This window comes from Sceloporus occidentalis, unplaced genomic scaffold (assembly GCF_023333645.1).
Source record: "Sceloporus occidentalis isolate IW3139 unplaced genomic scaffold, rSceOcc1.0.p SCAF_7, whole genome shotgun sequence".
NCBI lineage: Eukaryota > Metazoa > Chordata > Lepidosauria > Squamata > Phrynosomatidae > Sceloporus > Sceloporus occidentalis.
Genome location: NW_028316987.1, coordinates 37,429,052 through 37,446,032, shown reverse-complemented (window position 1 = coordinate 37,446,032; position 16,981 = coordinate 37,429,052). Strand labels below are relative to the sequence as shown.

Genomic DNA, 16,981 nt, shown 5'->3' with positions numbered 1-16,981 from the left:
CTCAAAAATCACAGCTTTCCAGATTTCCTTCTTTCTACATTTATTTTGAAAGAAGTTTTTTTTACTCCCCTGATTTCCAGCTAAAATCTCAAGAGGCAGATAGTAGAGAAAATACACTGTATTTTGTTCTCTGCTTCTATTTACTTCCAGGCCTTTCACAAGTTCCATTGGTTGTATTCAGAAGTTCTTTGCTTTGCCCCTCTACATGAGTAGCAAAACCAGAATAAATATTGCAAAATAGTCAAAAGTATATAATAAATCTTATAGAATAAATATAAGATGTTATGCACAATGTCTACTTTTTGGAGACAGAAAGTTTGTATTTCTTTAGTGCTTAGCATGAGTTACCTTGGTGCAGTATACACATTGCCCTAGAAGTATCACAACGCATGTGACATGGATTGCCTAACTTTATTATTAGCATGTTAAAGAAGCATATTGTTTAGACTAGGTTGCATTCTTCTGTTGTCACCAGAACATGTGTGCATTTTCTAACTGCCCCATTTTCTTTTAGGGAGGCAGAACACAGTGCATACAAGAAGTATGTCCCATTCTTTCATGTCCTCAACATCTCAGTCACACTCCTTCTGGACAGTGTTGCCCAAAATGTTTGGGTGAGTGGTTGTTTTCACAAACATGTTGCATGGCCAATGTAACTTTTTCATGTATGTTTCATAGTATTTTGAGGAAGCCTAAGTGTTAGGTTATTAAAGATAAGCTATAGAGAGAAATATGAAAAAGGAATACTTTGTATTAAACAAATAATGTAGTTAAATGAAACTTGTACATCATTATAATTGTTCCTGTCACTGCTATTATTTTTATTCTAATAATTTATATTCAATTTTTCTTCATCAAGAATAAGTCTAAGTCTTGGTACTTTATAATAATAATAATAATAATAATAATAAATTTTATTTCTACCCCGCCCTTCCATAGGTATGATCAGGGCGGCTTACAAAATTATTAAAACATTCCAATACAAGATAAAAAATACAATATAACAGTTAAAAACATTAGTACAAAAACGGAACAGGAAGACAATAAAATATACATGTCAGGGGCAAGGAGAAAAGAGAAGAAGTTTACAATGGTCCGGGGTCGAAAGGGAAAAGGAGAGCAGGAAAAAACAGACAGTCTAAGGTGGGAAGGCCAGCCGGAATAGATATGTTTTCAGCTGTGTCTTAAAGACAGCTAATGAGGCGGCGGAGCGAAGTTCTGCAGGGAGCTTATTCCAGAGAGAAGGGGCAGCAGTAGTGAAAGCCCTCTGTGAGGTCCGCATTAAGTTGGACCTAGGGACCTCCAACAATTTGGTCCCGGAAGTTCTGAGCGTGCGAGGCGGATTATGTGGGGAGAGGCGGTCCTCCAAGTACCCTGGGCCCAAGCCATTTAGGGCTTTATAGGTCAAAACCAACACCTTGTATTGAGCTCGGAAGCAAATAGGCAGCCAATAAAGATCTTTTAAAATAGGTGTTATATGGTCCGACCTGGAGCTACCAGAGACCAATCTGGCTGCCATGTTCTGCACCAATTGCAGCTTCCGGGTTTGGTACAAGGGTTGCCCCATGTAGAGCGCATTGCAGAAATCTAATCGAGAGGTTACCAAAGCATGTACAACAGATTCAAGGTCCTTTCGGTCCAGGTAGGGACGCAGCTGGCGTATCAGCCGTAGCTGATAACAAGCACTCCTGACCGTCGCATCCACCTGAGAAGTTAGCTGGAGCGACGAATCAAGGAGTACTCCCAAGCTGCGCACCGAGTCCTTCAGGGGGAGCGTGACCCCGTTCAGGACCGGGTGACAGATCTCACCACCCGAAACCGGGGAACCTATCACCAGTACTTCCGTTTTCCCTGGATTCACACTGAGTTTGTTCTCCCTCATCCAGCCCATTACCGACGCCAAGCAGGCATCTAGAGGAGAGATGCCATCCTTAGTTACTGCATCAGTCGGAGACATAGAGAAAATTATCTGGGTGTCATCAGCGTACTGCTAACACCTCGCCCCATGTCTCCGGATGATCTCTCCCAGCGGCTTCATGTAAATGTTGAATAGCATAGGGGACAAAATCGCTCCCTGAGGGACACCAGATGTCAGGGCCCTCCTATCGGAGCGACAGTCCCCCAGCTCCACCATCTGGGATCTGCCCGAGAGGTAGGAACGGAACCACTGCAAAGCAGTGCCCCCAATTCCCAACTCCCTCAGGCGTCCCAGAAGGATACCATGGTCGATGGTATCGAAGGCCGCTGAGATGTCCAAGAGCACTAACAGGGACACGCTCCCCCTGTCCATGCCCAGACGGAGGTCATCAACTAAGGCGACCATGGCAGTCTCAACTCCATAGCCAGCCTGGAAGCCGGTTTGAAATGCCTTGTTTTGTTCAGTTGTGAGCTGTATGATGTATTTTGGAGAGTAAATATGGGACTGGTTCCAGAAAACCACTATATGTGACTTTCCCCCAAAAAAGAGAGCATGTTTTTTGACACTTAAGCATTTATGATGCATCTTTTTTTTTTAAAGATAATGATTTTTCCTGAAGAGAGATACTTTAGGATAGATATAGCTCTCAGCTAGGAACACTTTGAATGCACTCTGTGTGTCTAGCAGGAGGAACAGTTGGGATTTTGTTTTTGTCAGACCTCTTAGATTTCTCACCAGATCTAATTTACAAGGATGCTACTTTGTGTTATGAATCCAGGTAGTACTTTCAGAGAGCCAATGTGGTATAGTAGTTTGAACATTGGACTATGACTATAGAGATTGGACTTCGAGAACCTGCTCAGCCTTGGAAAGCCACTAGGTGACCTTAAGCAATTTACACTCTCTCAGTCTCAAGGGGGAGACAATAGCAAACGTTTCTGAACAAATCTTTCCAAGAAAACCCATAGATAGAGTCACCATAAGTTGGAAATGACTTGAGGCATACAGCAACTAAGTACCTTCAGAATTAACCAGACAGCTACAGTGGGTGAAGAAATCAATGTAATCATAGCCCAAAACATGTGTTCTATAGTAATTTCAACATAAACACACATGCCTACACACACATACACCTTGAGATACGAAAGTTAGTGACAAAAACACTAAAGTTTAAAGTCACTGCTGTTCTTATTGGATGCTGGCAGTAATTGGACGTCACCTGTAGGTTTTTCACTTTCCTGGCTGGAAGAGTTACAGTTGTTTGTACCCATATGTGAATACTCCATTATTTAAAGCAAGAGTGAATGGTGGTAGCTTCTCTACCTTTAACATGTGGAAGAACAGCAGCAGACACACCTGGTAGAGGGAAGATAAACTAGTTAACCTTTTAGTTCAAATCTATTTATTTTTTAAAATTGTACACCTTACAATTAATCATGTATTAAAATAAATAATGATTCCCAGATCCATTTGCATTTATTAAACTGAAATTAATAATTAGACACTGGGAATAAAAAGAATATTAATAATTAGACACTAGGCATGGAAATAATATTAAATATTTTAATTATGGTTGAAAAACCCTGATGAGAAGACTCTTTGGCTGCTGAGAATCTTTGCCTTTGATGACTTACTCTATACACAGTTTGGTTGTTTTGTGCAGGGAAACAGCATTTCAAGCACAGGAAACAGCTTTTCCTATGTAGGAAAGCTTTTTTCTGGACACACACAAAAACTGTACAAAATTTTGTGCAGATATTGTGCCAAAAAAACAAGTGAACTGTCCAGTTTTCACATACTTTCTCACGGTGGTAAGAAAATTGCTAAAACTACTTGTTGCTTCCTTCAAGAAGAAGGGTAGAGTAGTGTTACATACATAATAGACACATACTCGCATGTGTCAACATATTTTAAGCATATCTATAGTATTTTTAATCCCCGTTTGGACAGAATGGACTTTGTGTGAAACAATATTAGGCTGAAATTCTCTTTAACCTCACAAAAGTGCAATTTAATAATAGCCATTGACTAGCAAAATATATTAGTCTCTATTTCTGGCCAAAACTACACTTGTTAAAATGTGGGAAATTAATGATAGTACATAGAAAAGGATCTTTGATCTTATGAATCCTGTTACTTTTTGGCCAGGTCACCACTGAACCTCTCTCTCCCTGGCTGCACTCTCACATTCTCTCTCTTAGGGGCAAACAGACCGGTTCTAAATGCCAGGTTTCTGGCAGCTTAGGGGCGAGGTGTTTAGACGCCGCATTCCCCCAAGATGCCTGGAAGCTGCTCGGCTTCCCAGACATGAGCTGGCTTCTGGGCGCTCCAGTGGTGAACCGTTTAGATGCTGCACACTGCAGGAGTGCTCCTGCATCCATAAAAATGTGGATTGGGGCTGCTTTTTTGCCAGCTTTCTTTGGGGTAGTCTCTTCCGCCCCTTAGCCTCATCCTCCTCTTACCTCATTCAAAGTCTTCCTTTCCTCCAATATTGTCTGCAATTTCCCAGTCATCACTATCTTTCTTCATTGTCCGGTTTCCTCCATATTGTTTACATGTGTCTCTCTTTTGTTTAATCGTTCTTCCTGTCATTGGCACTTTCCCCTTCATCTTTTCTGTGCAAATTCTCCTGTTTTTCTTTCATTTCAGTGTGTTTCTCTTCCCTCTATTTGTCTGTTCTCTCATCTTGGCCCATGTTCACTCCCTCTTTCCTTTTGTCTTTGCATATCCCCATCCTCCCCATACCAATGTGCTGCAGGCTTTCCTTTCTGAATGTTTATGGTCCACCATTGGGCAGTGCATCACCACCACAGGCTTTTCTAGCTCCTTCCTTCTTGGCAAAGAGGTGAAAGAGGTGGCAAAGAGTGAAAGAATATAACAAAAGTCTAATATTGTTCCTTGAAAATGACACAGAATTACACAGGATTTTACTTTTAAAAACTAGTTAACATTCTTAGTTTGGGTTTTTTTTTTTAAATCAAGTGACTCACATAAGGCATATCAATTCTAGTTCTGATATGTAGATGTGATTGATCAGTTACAGGCTAAGCTTGTGAGAGAAGATACTACCAAGTAAAGTCCACATATAACAAGTACATAAAAACCAAAGCTTGGAAGTGTATTTTTAAAAAGCAATCAGATTCATTTCTATGTTGGATGGTCTGACCTGGTAAATAATGAATGTTATATTTATACTTTTAAAATTTAACTCTTTCTTTTTCCATTTCTCAAAAACATACCTTTTGAGAAATTATATAGTTTCTTTTTAAGAATATATATATATATATATATATATATATATATATATATATTTAAAAAAACAAATGAATATTAAAGCCTTTTAACCTATGGTCCAAAATACACTCTCCTTGTCATCTCCATAACTATATCAGAGAATGAGCTCCATAATTATATCAGAGCAGCAGCTATCTCTTGATTCTGTAATGTACCTCTTCCACTATATATTGAAGCCACATACCCCATTAACTATAAACACAAAAAATTCCAGTAACTCCTTGTGGTTCAATAAGCCTTATGTAACTTAGCTATATCTGTGTTGCTGGTGGAGGATCATTAATTACAAGTAACTAGTTATTATGTAACCAGTTAATTCTGAGCTAGAAAATTGCATACCTTTGGTGTGATTTGAATGGTGCAGGCCATCCAAGGAATATGTTTTGGAACATAAGAGTTGGATTCAAATGTGTGCACTATTCATGTGCTATTTAAAATATGTACCCATGATCCTTGTTGGTGTTGCCCACTTCAACAGCAGTGTCATAGCATTTTTTACCATAGTGCAAGATTGGTTTCAGTGGTGCATCTGTTGATGGGGGGGGGGGGGGGGCAAAATGCCTTGCTTCCTCATGTGCCCACAGTCTAAATGGGAGATGTTGTGATGCAATTGCCTTTAGGGAGGATACAGTTGAGCAAGAGGCTTTGTTAGTGAATATACTAGATATGTCATTCATGGCTTTCCAGCACTGCCAGACCAGTATAATGTGTCTCCATGCAATGCACAGTGCAAAGGATGTGTTGTCCCAAATGGGAATGCTGAACATCTTGAACTGATTTTCATAGGATAGTCTTGGCGTTGACTGGGATTTTTCATATCCTGCAAGACTTGGCTGGCATGCCATAAAAGTTGTACCGAATTATCTTCTGGGCTGGTGCACATCATCACTTAGTGATTACTGCTTTCTAACTCAAAACATTACATCAAGGAGATTGTTCTGCAGGATGTACTGTGCCTTTTTAAAGTTGTGTGCTTGTTTAAGAATAAAGTATATTAGTGCAGGTGGGGATCATTTGACTGTCTGCTTACAGCAGATGAGATTGGTTAAAGACACACGGCATCTGAAGCTAAATGCCCCAATACATTATAACCAAACTGTGATAGGGTACTATTTTTTTATATCAGAAAAACAAATGCTACTCATTTGCTGACATATACTAGCATGCATTTTATTACCATACAATCAATCAATAAAGTTTATTCTACATTAGCAGACCAGGCTTTTGCAGCCATACAACAATCCAGTACCATATTAAAACATAATTAAAATAGGACTGTTATATTGGTAATAAAGCATACAAAATAAGACTAAGATTTTATCTTGTCACTAGACAGTTTAAAAATGTATCTCTTTATCAAGGCTAACTTGACGTAAAAAGAAAATGTGCAAGCTTTGCTAAAATGGACTTAAAGGAAAGGTTGTGACATATAAATGCATATTTGCTCATATATACTAGTTGTAGCGTACGTGTAATTGCTGTGATAGATAAAAAGAGCACTGCACAGGCAAGGTGTCCCATATTCTCTGCAATGTTGGGGAATACTCCAAATGAGCAAAGTGTCCCATGGCACTGAGGAGAATGGGGAGCCAGGGCTCCCTCAATTTGTTCTTCCCTAAAGGATGTAATGTAAAATAATTGATTGCCTAATTTTTAAGTCCTTTTATGCATTTTGCTCACACCTGATCTCAGTTTCTTGATCTTTCCTGATTAAAACTTTTTACATGCCCACTAACTAATTTCACAAAAAACCTTCAGCATCACTTTTTTCTAACACTGCCACAGCTTCTCCCTCCTGCTCTCTGTCCCATTCCACTTACAGTACCACCTTGTGTAGCTGACCAAGGACAACTGCTGAAATGACTATCTGACTTGTAGAATCTGGCCTTTTTAAAGAGGTGGCCCTGCAATCAAGGAAGAGGAAATACTTTTTCGTGAAACACAAAATAACTTTTGGAATTCACAGCTACAAGATATGATAGGAAACAGATTTCTTTAAAAGGAAGGACAACTGCAAGGAAAATAAGGTATCAGTGGATACAAGATACAGAGGCTAGATGGCACCCCAGATTGAAAGATTATATGCCTATGATTACCCGTTTCAAGGGCACCAAAGCAGGAGAAGGCTATTTATCCTTGTGTCCTGCTTGTGGTGGATCAGTTAGAATAACATGTAGCAGAATCTCATATTCCTTTATTATGTTATGTTATTACTGGAGTCATATGCTTGAAAAATCAGTAGAACAAACAGCTGCCACAATTATTGGACCAAAACAACAATTCACACTGGAATTATATGATTACATCCATATACTATGGTCTCCAAAGTGATATATGATGCTTCTCTGATTTGAAATTGCATTATTGAAAGATAGAATATATCACATTGCAGCATGTAGTGTTGCATACTAATCAGAAATGAGAAATTTAGTAGGTAAGAAATAACATGTTAACCGTTATTAAGCTAAACAATCTAATTTGATTGCATTTATATTGAAAAGGAGATGTTTTTAATTTTCAGTTGGTGTTTTAATTCATGTAGCATTATTTCTATAAAAGCCAGATGAAAAGAAAGGTGAAAAATTTCATCCATAATTTAATTTCTCTCTCCTCATCCCTGTTTTGAGTTTTGGAGAGAAAGAAACACATGCATTTTTTAAAACCTCTTTTCTCACATATGCCACCATATATATAATTTGCTTTTTCTTACTCCCTGCTTTATAATAGCTTTACCCTTCTGATATCTTTAGCTTGCTGCCTCTCTCATGGATCCCAACAAATTTCCTAGAATTATAAGCTTAAGAATTCCATGTCCCTGGCACAGATGAAGAGACTACATGTGGTATTCAGTGTAGAAAATGAGTACCATCTGAAAACAAACCATACCACTCCCTCTTCAGAACTGTCCTTACTACTTGTGACCCAAACCTTGTTATTCCCCAACCTTGAGAGACTAAACAATAGTAAGACACGGTATTTCAAAAATTGAACTAGGTTTTGGGTAACCGGCTGATGTAAACTTGGTTGGCTCTTTAGAACTGTGGCTCATTTAATTAGCAATAAGTTATTAACTTAATTCTGGAGAGATATTAATGCCAACATCCAACTTAAATCAACCACTTTTATTTAAAAAATAGATTTAATTATGTTGTCCACTTTGATTGACAAATATTCAATTTGATTCATTTTTAATTAATTTTTTGCTATCACAGATACTAACAATCTCCAGAGGCATCAAAGGATTACTGATTATTTAGCATGTGATTTGTTAGCCTGAGTATAACTGAGCCAATGTGGTCCTCCTAAACAAGTCACTTATTCACAGATTCATTTCCTCAAAGTGTGAAGTGGGAATAAACTACATTGCAGTTTTTGTTATAAGGATATATCAGTATTCCTGTACAGAAGTGGCATAAGTTGTCAAAAATGATGATGAGTGTGAGGGCAATCAAGCATATAGGACTAGAGGTGTGGTAGTTACAGCTTCTGATCTATGGATAGGCATCTCTCATAAATGAAGGACAACTACTAAACTTAGAAAGAATGGGGAAGGAAAAACATAAGTTTGAGAATAATATCAAGGTAGGAAGTGAAGTAGGGAATGGCCATCCAAGGTCCCATGGGGAGCCAGTGTGCTCTGCAAAGTTACCTATCCTTGCTTATTGTGTATTTACACTACAGAGTTACAGCAGTTTGCTACCACTTTCATTGTTATGGATCCATTCTATGGAATCCTGGGATTTGTAGTTTGATGAGGAACTTGGTATTGCTGTTTTGTTTAGGAGCATGCACAAAAGTTTTTGTAACACAGAATTTTAAATACCTCACCAAACTACAAATTGCTGGAATCTGAAGAGTGGAGCTATGGCATAAAGTGGTGTTAGACTGTTTTCTGTAATGCAGATAGATTCTTAAAAGCATATTTTAAATCAAATATTATTCAGTGGCAGAGTGTATTTTATGTATAGCTAAGGCTCAAGGTCCATTTTCTGGATTCTGCCACTTGAAGGAATGTCAGACAGGAGGACTGTGGCGAGTGGAATCTTTGCATCGGACCCAGGATGATAAGTTCTTGTAAGACTATCTGGCACTGGGCTGTTTGATGATCATACTTCCATAAATCACTTCAGAATTCATTTTTTTCACAAGTTGTGTAACAGAGTCTCCAGTGTTATTTCTAGTTCCCTGTCTTTAGCTCAGATGATTGTGGTCTACTAAAGAGAAACTTACAATCCAATAAAAAAAATATCAAATAGATCAATGCACCCAACAATAGGTGGCAGATGAGCCTTGGCTGTGTAATAGTAATCACAGCAATCTTTGTTGACCAGCTTCATTCCTTTCCAACCACATTCTGTTTCTTTTCCTGTTATTTATATCTAGGACAGAGGAAAGTGTTTGATCTCCCATTTGGAAGCTGTCTCTTTCACAGCGATGTTTATGACAATGGAGCCTCCTTTGCGTATGACAATTGTACAAAATGTACATGCAGGGTGAGTTACTAATAACCCATCTCTTAATGAAAGTTATTTTTAGGATGCAGCACCAACATTTATGTGCAGGTTGAGTCTCCCTTATCCAAAATGCTTAGGACCAGAAGTGTTTTAGATTTTGGAATATTTGCATATACATAATAAGATATCTTGGAGATGTGGCCCAGGTCTAAACATGAAAACGATTTATATTTACACATAGCAAGAAGTTGATTTTATACACAATATTGTTAATAAATGTGTGTGCAAAACAAAGTTTTTGTACATCAAAACATCAGAAAGCAAATGTGTCACTATCTCAGCTACCCATGTGGACAATTTTAGATTTTGGACTATTTCAGATTTTGGAATTCCAGATAAGGGAGACTCATCCTGCAGTTTAGAGGCTAAGACATTTTCTTCCACTGACTTGCATTAATACATCTAAGAATAAAGAAATTGGGCTTCATTGGAATGGGCATGCCCTGAGCTTTCTTCCTAGACCACATGAATGCCACATTTGTGTGTCTCCATTGTGTGGAGACAATACACTTCCACATCATCATCTCTTAAATATTTTGAAAGTGGAGAAATATGCAACTATGTTTTCAGAGGCATCTGTATGCCTTCAGGAGCAACAGATGGAGACAGAAGTAGCTAGACTTCCCTGTTGTCTTTCTCTCAGTGGGTCCTTTTGGCATCCCGGAAGGGGCACCACAGGCACGCTTGCACGCCATGATGACACCTCTTCTGTCCAGTGCCCTTTAGGCACTGCACTGCATGTATGTCATCATGGTGCACGCCATGGTGCAGCCGGATGACACAACAAGGGCTTTGAGTGTGTGAACACTCAGCCCTAGTGCAGCCCTAGTTCGCTTGTAGGCCGGCACAAAGTTCCAGTCTGTACAGGCTCTTAGTTAACAAAACGTACAGTGAGAAACTGAGAAAGGCTGCTTGTTTGAGTGAACAACTCTGTTTATTTTCTGAAGGAAGATGTGGAGTAAACAATGCAGCCCACCTTGAGCATCTCTCTGCCTGAAATCAGTTTGTACTCAATTGTAACAGCATAGACAGGAAGTTCACTCATGTTTTTGGAGGTCTGTGGGAGAGATCTCTGTGTCACCTGGCCACCCCTGATGTGGGGTCTTTGCCAATTTGGAACAGGCAACTGTCCCATTTCAGTACCAGCTCAGGAGGAGCAAATGTCTCCTTGACAACCATGATAGAAATAAAGTACAGTGGTAATGGCTGGACAGAGTGCTCCATTTCATTTCTCCCCCAAACCCTAGTTCTGTTGCCTTCCTAGCTATGTAGGAAGCATGGAACCCTGAGGTCAAGGGTCTTATGAACCATCAAGCCAGAAGCCACCAAGTATAATCCTGTCAGATTACTGAAGGCAATGTTGACCTTTTGCATCACTGGCTAGTCAGCAAAACCAAAAGTGTTATCAAGTTCCTAGTGACTACCTATATATGTCTGGTAGGTTGATTTCATCTTGGTGTGTCACTGATTATATGCATGAGTTATGGGCCCATTGCACTCACCTTACAGAATATATTTGTGCTTGTATAAATCCTGTTGAAAGGATTTTTTATTTAAAAAAATATAGTTCAGCAAAAAAAATTGTACTCACACAGCTATCTTGAGTTTCTCTGCATGAAGATTGAGTTTCAAGTATGATGTGGATGTTGCTAATGCAAAGATAGTTGGTTATTGGGTTCCTGTAAAGGAAAAGGGCCTGTTATTGTGATAGTGCTCTTTTACACCTGGAAGCCCTGGTGGTGCAGTGGTTAAATGCTGGTACTGCAGCCACAAGGTTGTTAGTTCAATCCCAGGCTGGGGGAGTCTACTCAGCCTTGCATCCTTCCGTAGGTTGCTAAAATGAGTACTCAGCTTGTTGGGGCAATTAGCTTACACACTGTTTCCAATTTAGCAACTGCTAAGGAAGTGCTTAAATGCACTGATAAGTGGTAAATGTACTTGCAATTGCTATTGCTACTCACTGTGTAAGGAGCTCCCTCCAAGATCAGAAGTATTCTCTTGTATGCTTCCCCAGCATATCTTATTCCAAACACCACCCATACCAGAAAGCACTGAAACAGTTGAGGACCCCAAGCAACCCTAAAGAGAAGAAAAGACATGACTTGGCCTCCTCTGTCATCAAAAGGACATTTTAGTGATAGCAAACCCATTTGTTAAAATGTTAAAGGTGCTCATGCTATGTGAAATTAGTAACATGAACACATTCCTCATGTTAATATCTCTGTGAAAGATCCAGTATATACTGACTAAACCAAGTAGTTGTGGTACAAATTGGTTGCCACTGGATGTATCTAATAGTCCTTAATTGAGGAGGGAATATCATCATTCATCTGCAGTATCTTTTTTCCTTCCTTCTTTGTAGGATTCTACTGTGCTGTGTAAGAAGACATGCTTATCACCTGGAGATTGCATCAGAACCAAAGAACAGTGCTGCAAGGAATGCATCTCTTACATGTCTCCCGAGGAAACAAAAGTGTGCAAGTTTGGCAACAAGATCTTCCGGGTAAATGTCCACACAAAGCTCTATTGGGACACCTGAATTATTATTAGGATGTAACACATTCTAAGCTGTAATTTTTAGCCAAATTGATTTTATGCAATGGCCCTTAAATTAAGGCAGAGGGATTCAACACGGTTACTTTAGCCAGTACAATAGCCTTGTAGGCCTACTCCTTTCTCCTTTGGCAGAGAATGAAGATGCTGCTTTTTGCCATAAAATGTACAGAATATATGATTCACTTTCTTGAGCAGATTCCTGATAGCTATCTGAAAGGTATTTCTCTGAGGGCTGTAAGACAACAGCCCAGCCAAAAGGGAACCCCTCCTCCCACTCCCACCCCCAAGTGAGCCAATCGGAGTTTAATTTGCTTTTCTGGATACAATTCAGTACACAGTTATAAGTACAGACAGTGCTTCATGAACTGGGAAGCTGTGCGGTCATAATCCACTCCGACTCTCCTCCCACGCAAGGTCATTGGGGATTCCCTCCAAAACACTTCCCATATTACTGTATGGCTGTTTGTTTTCTCAAGTGGTGCAGGGTTTCTCTCCCTCCTGCATCTCTCTGTTGGAAGTGATTTCTGTCACTGTGTGCACCATCTGTGTGTTGAGAGATCCTGGGATCAGATGAAAAGTTAAATCCCTTATGCACACAGTATTTATCCAGCCAATACTGCTCCCCCCACACACACTTTGGACAAAGCTGCAGTGTTATGTAGGCTATGAAAATGCTGTTTACAGTATAGTGAAAGAAACTACTCTTCGTTCACTTAGAGCTTATGTGAAAAAGAAGAATTATATACCCAATCAGTTGTCTCCTTCTTAACTTACATTCTTTCTGCATACATGTGTCTAATAAGGAGCAGTAGGGCAATGACAGATGCCTTGTGATTATTGTCATGTGTCCAAAGGGCTACTGTAGGTGCACCCCAGATCTTGAATCTCATCCCCCTATAGACCCATATAGTTGGCCCTTCTTATACACTGATTTTTTATACATGGATTCAAGCATCCACAGTTTGAAAATGTTCCAAAAAGTATAAATTTCAAATATCAAACTTTGAGGGCCACAAACCCCAGAGGGCCACAATCATTCTAACTGAATGGGCAGAAGGGAAGAGTGCTGTAACCTCATGGGATACCTATGTAGGCAACTGTTAAGAAGTAGATTCACGTCTTAGAGATGAGCTGTAGAAAGTGTAGAATTCAGAGACATAGCTGTGTTAGTCTGGAATATTCGTATGCAGAGGGATCTTGTAGCACTTTTGAGACTCAAGTCCAAAACATACTGCAGAAATAATCCAGTTTGAGACCCCTTTAACTGGCCTGGCTCAATTGTAGGGAATCCTGGGAACTGTAGTTTTGTGAGACATTTATCCTTCTCGTTCAAAGAGCTCTGGTGCCACAGAAAACTACAATTCTCAGGATTCCCTAGCATTGAGCCAGGGCAATTAAAGTGGTCTGGAATGGGATTATTTCCGCAGTGTGGTTTGGACCTAAAACTATGAAAGTTTATGCAACAGCATCTTTCCCTTAGTCTGAAAGATGTTACAAAACCCCTTTCCATCTCAAAAGTGTAGTATGTGACTTTAATGAAGACAGAGTTCCAAGTTAGAAATCACAGATGTGTTATCTGTTGAAACAAAGTTCCATGTTTGAAGTACCTTAATAGTTGTTCACAAGCAACAGTGCAAGTTCTCCCGTCAAGAGACTGTTTTGCATGAAGACTGGTCAGTGCTCCAGCAGTCCAGTGTTAGTCCCAATTACCTCCTGAAATGAGTGAAACTTATTAGAACTAATTTACATCCCATTGATTTCAATTGATCTACTTTAATTAGGAGTTAATATTGGATTTAGCACATATTTTAGAAAAGGTAAAGAGTAAGGAAAGTAATAGTAGTAGTAGAATTTTGTTGTGCAGTTCTAAGTCATAAAAATTCATATCACACTCAAAAGTTAATAAAGTTTATAAATATTGTTAGCAGGATAATGATATTGATTATAATAGTTTGATTTTTTTTTAAAAAAACTGTATCCTCTTATTGTGCTTTGGATCATAAAGATCCATAAACATCCTTTTTTGTTGTTCATGTTCTTTTATTATCTGCCCTATTGTTATTTCATTCCAATAAATGAATAGCTTGCAGGTGCTATCTATGAAAGAACTGGTGCTAGGCTATTGGTAAACACTTTGGTAATGTTATTTGTCACATGGGATCCACAAAGATATTTGTATAGTTGGACCTTGCTATCTGTGAGGGATTCGTTACAGACACCCCCCCACCTCCTGCAGAAACCAAAAAACATGAGACCTCAAGTCCCATTGTTCCTAGTGGTAGTGCAACATGTAAGTGCCCACTAGTGTGGCCACATGTATGTGCCACCATTTGGTATAATGAGGCTTGCCATCTGCGGATGCTCAAATCCGCAGATGGCAAGCCTGTGGATAATAAGGCCCCACTGTAATGGGATTATTCAAGCAATTCATGGGGTCATTGAGAGGGGAGGAATGGGTGGGTTTAGTACCTGTTTGAATTTAGGATTGTGAGGTTTTTGGTTCTCTGTCTGTTCTAAACATTTTCAGATGTTTAGCAGATCAGATGTCTGCCTTAGCATTGTAAGTAATCCAAATTTGTATGCAGTATTAAGTATATTCTTGGATTAAACTAGAATGGTGCCACATCTGGGAATAAATTTGCTGTGTCCTGACATTCTAATCAAATATTTTCATGTGCAGTAACTTAAACATGCCAATCACAGTGGCCATATTGAGTCAGATTTTTCTAATTATGTCATTCCATATGAGACAATCGTGATTTTGGACAATTGCAAAAAGAATGTTTTTCAGGAGAAAAGGCAACTAATTAGACTGTTGATTTTTTTTAAAAAAATGTTTTAATGTGTCTTCATTAAATGTGGAATAATATCCCCCTATCTCAAAGGACCAAAAGGAAAAATGATCCCTGATGGATTTCCACCCTACGTCCAGGGTGGAGATGGACACTTCATAACTAATTTAGACTAAACAATGACATAACTCTAATAGGGAGAGTATTGCTTTTTTGCTTGTATGAGAGGATGATGCATTACTGGAATAGTGTTCTTCTCCCACCCCAGCTGATGGCTGTATCATGTTCCCCCTTCTGCAGGATGGAGAGATGTGGTCTTCCGTTAACTGCACCATCTGTGCTTGTATGAAAGGCAAGACCGAATGTCGCAAGAAGCACTGCATTCCAGTCATCAGCTGCCCTCATGTGAGTGTAACACTGAGTGTCCATCGCCCCCCCCCCCCCCCAATTAGCAAAAACTGTGGCAGGCTTGGTAGAAGCAGATTTTGGTAAAAGGAGAACAATCTCAGGTTCTGTGACTGAGTATAGTATTCAGAACAGTTTAACACATGTTTCCCCTGGTTCTGCTTTCCTCTAGGCATTTATCTCCAGTCCACATTTTTTCCATTCCTATTTTTTTCTTCATTCTTTTTAGTCTGCTCCATTCCTTCTTTTTTGGTTTCTCTCTCTTTGTCATTCTCTTTGCCATTATTAATAAAGGCCCATTCTGCTATTAGACAGGATGAAGTAGTTGCCTCAGGCAATAGATCTCGGATGTCCCGATAGAGCAGCATTTTTTTTTAAAAAAGAAATCATTTACTATTATTTACATATTTTTTTAAATGGGGATACATGGTTGTGGGATTCTCTGCTTTATATGCCAAAATAGCTTGGATGGATCTAATAACTGTACACTTAGGATGGGTTGGAGAGCTCTCTATTACTTTGCCTTAGACAGCACAATGTTACTTAATAAGTGTGGTTTTAAAAATGTTTGGACCTGATTAATTACACTTTCGGTGTTTTCAAATTAGGCCCTGCTTCATTCTTGAAATTTTATGGTGGGGTACAGATGTCATTTTCCATTTTGCAAATATTTACTTCCTACTTCTCCCTTTTTTCTAATTTTAAAAGAATGCTATGGTGGGGGAAAATATGGAATATGTGCATAATACTTATTTGTTGATGGTGTGCAGAGCTGTCATTCTGGAAGCTCACTTATTTGGAAGTATGCCTAATTGATTTCAGCAGAATTTACTTGCTTCTAAGCATGTTTGTGACTAAAGTTTAAATTTCAAGCTGCTGTTTCCATCAGAAGTAAAATAAGGAATGGATAAAAAAAAAGATGTGTTCAGCATTGTCTTGATAATTGGGTTAATACACATACAGCTGTATTGAGCTTCCTGTATAGCTGAATGTATTCGAATTTATATTAATCCCCATTCGCTTGGAGAAAGTAGTATGTTTCTGTCTTTGGTTGGAGAAAGTAGTGTTTTCCTACAAAGTAAATTATTGTGATTACTCTTTCCATCTGTGAATAATAATATTTTAATAATAATAATAATAATAATAATAATAATAATAATTTGTATTCCGCTTTCCCCAAAGGAATCAGAGCGGATTCCAACACTATAATTAAAACATCAAACAATTAAAAATTACAATTAAAAAAACCCCAAACCTCAACCCTCCCCCTCAATCATAAAAACAGTGATCAACCCATAAAAAGAGATTAAACATCCACATTTAAAACTGTCCAATAGGAATACACTAAACATTTGAGCCGATTAGCGCAAGAGATGAGGGGGGGGGGGATAGGGAGGGATGGAATCAATCAATTTTGATATTGGAACAATAGAGGTATCATTAGAGGGGGGAGGCAAGTCTAATGGATCTAACATAGTCTGGAAAGTCTGCCAGAAGAGATC

The 16,981-nt window shown here is 38.9% G+C and overlaps 1 protein-coding gene across 1 annotated transcript in view; it reads left to right on the top strand.

Moving 5' to 3' along the window:
* The window catches only part of BMPER (BMP binding endothelial regulator), a 231,281-nt gene that overhangs the window by 108,268 nt on the left and 106,032 nt on the right, over nucleotides 1–16,981 (top strand). The window contains exons 7-10 of the mRNA XM_089532445.1: nucleotides 515–614; nucleotides 9,596–9,705; nucleotides 12,089–12,229; nucleotides 15,375–15,479. Of these exons, the coding sequence (XP_089388571.1) occupies nucleotides 515–614; nucleotides 9,596–9,705; nucleotides 12,089–12,229; nucleotides 15,375–15,479 (456 nt within the window). The remainder of the gene's footprint in view (nucleotides 1–514; nucleotides 615–9,595; nucleotides 9,706–12,088; nucleotides 12,230–15,374; nucleotides 15,480–16,981) is intronic.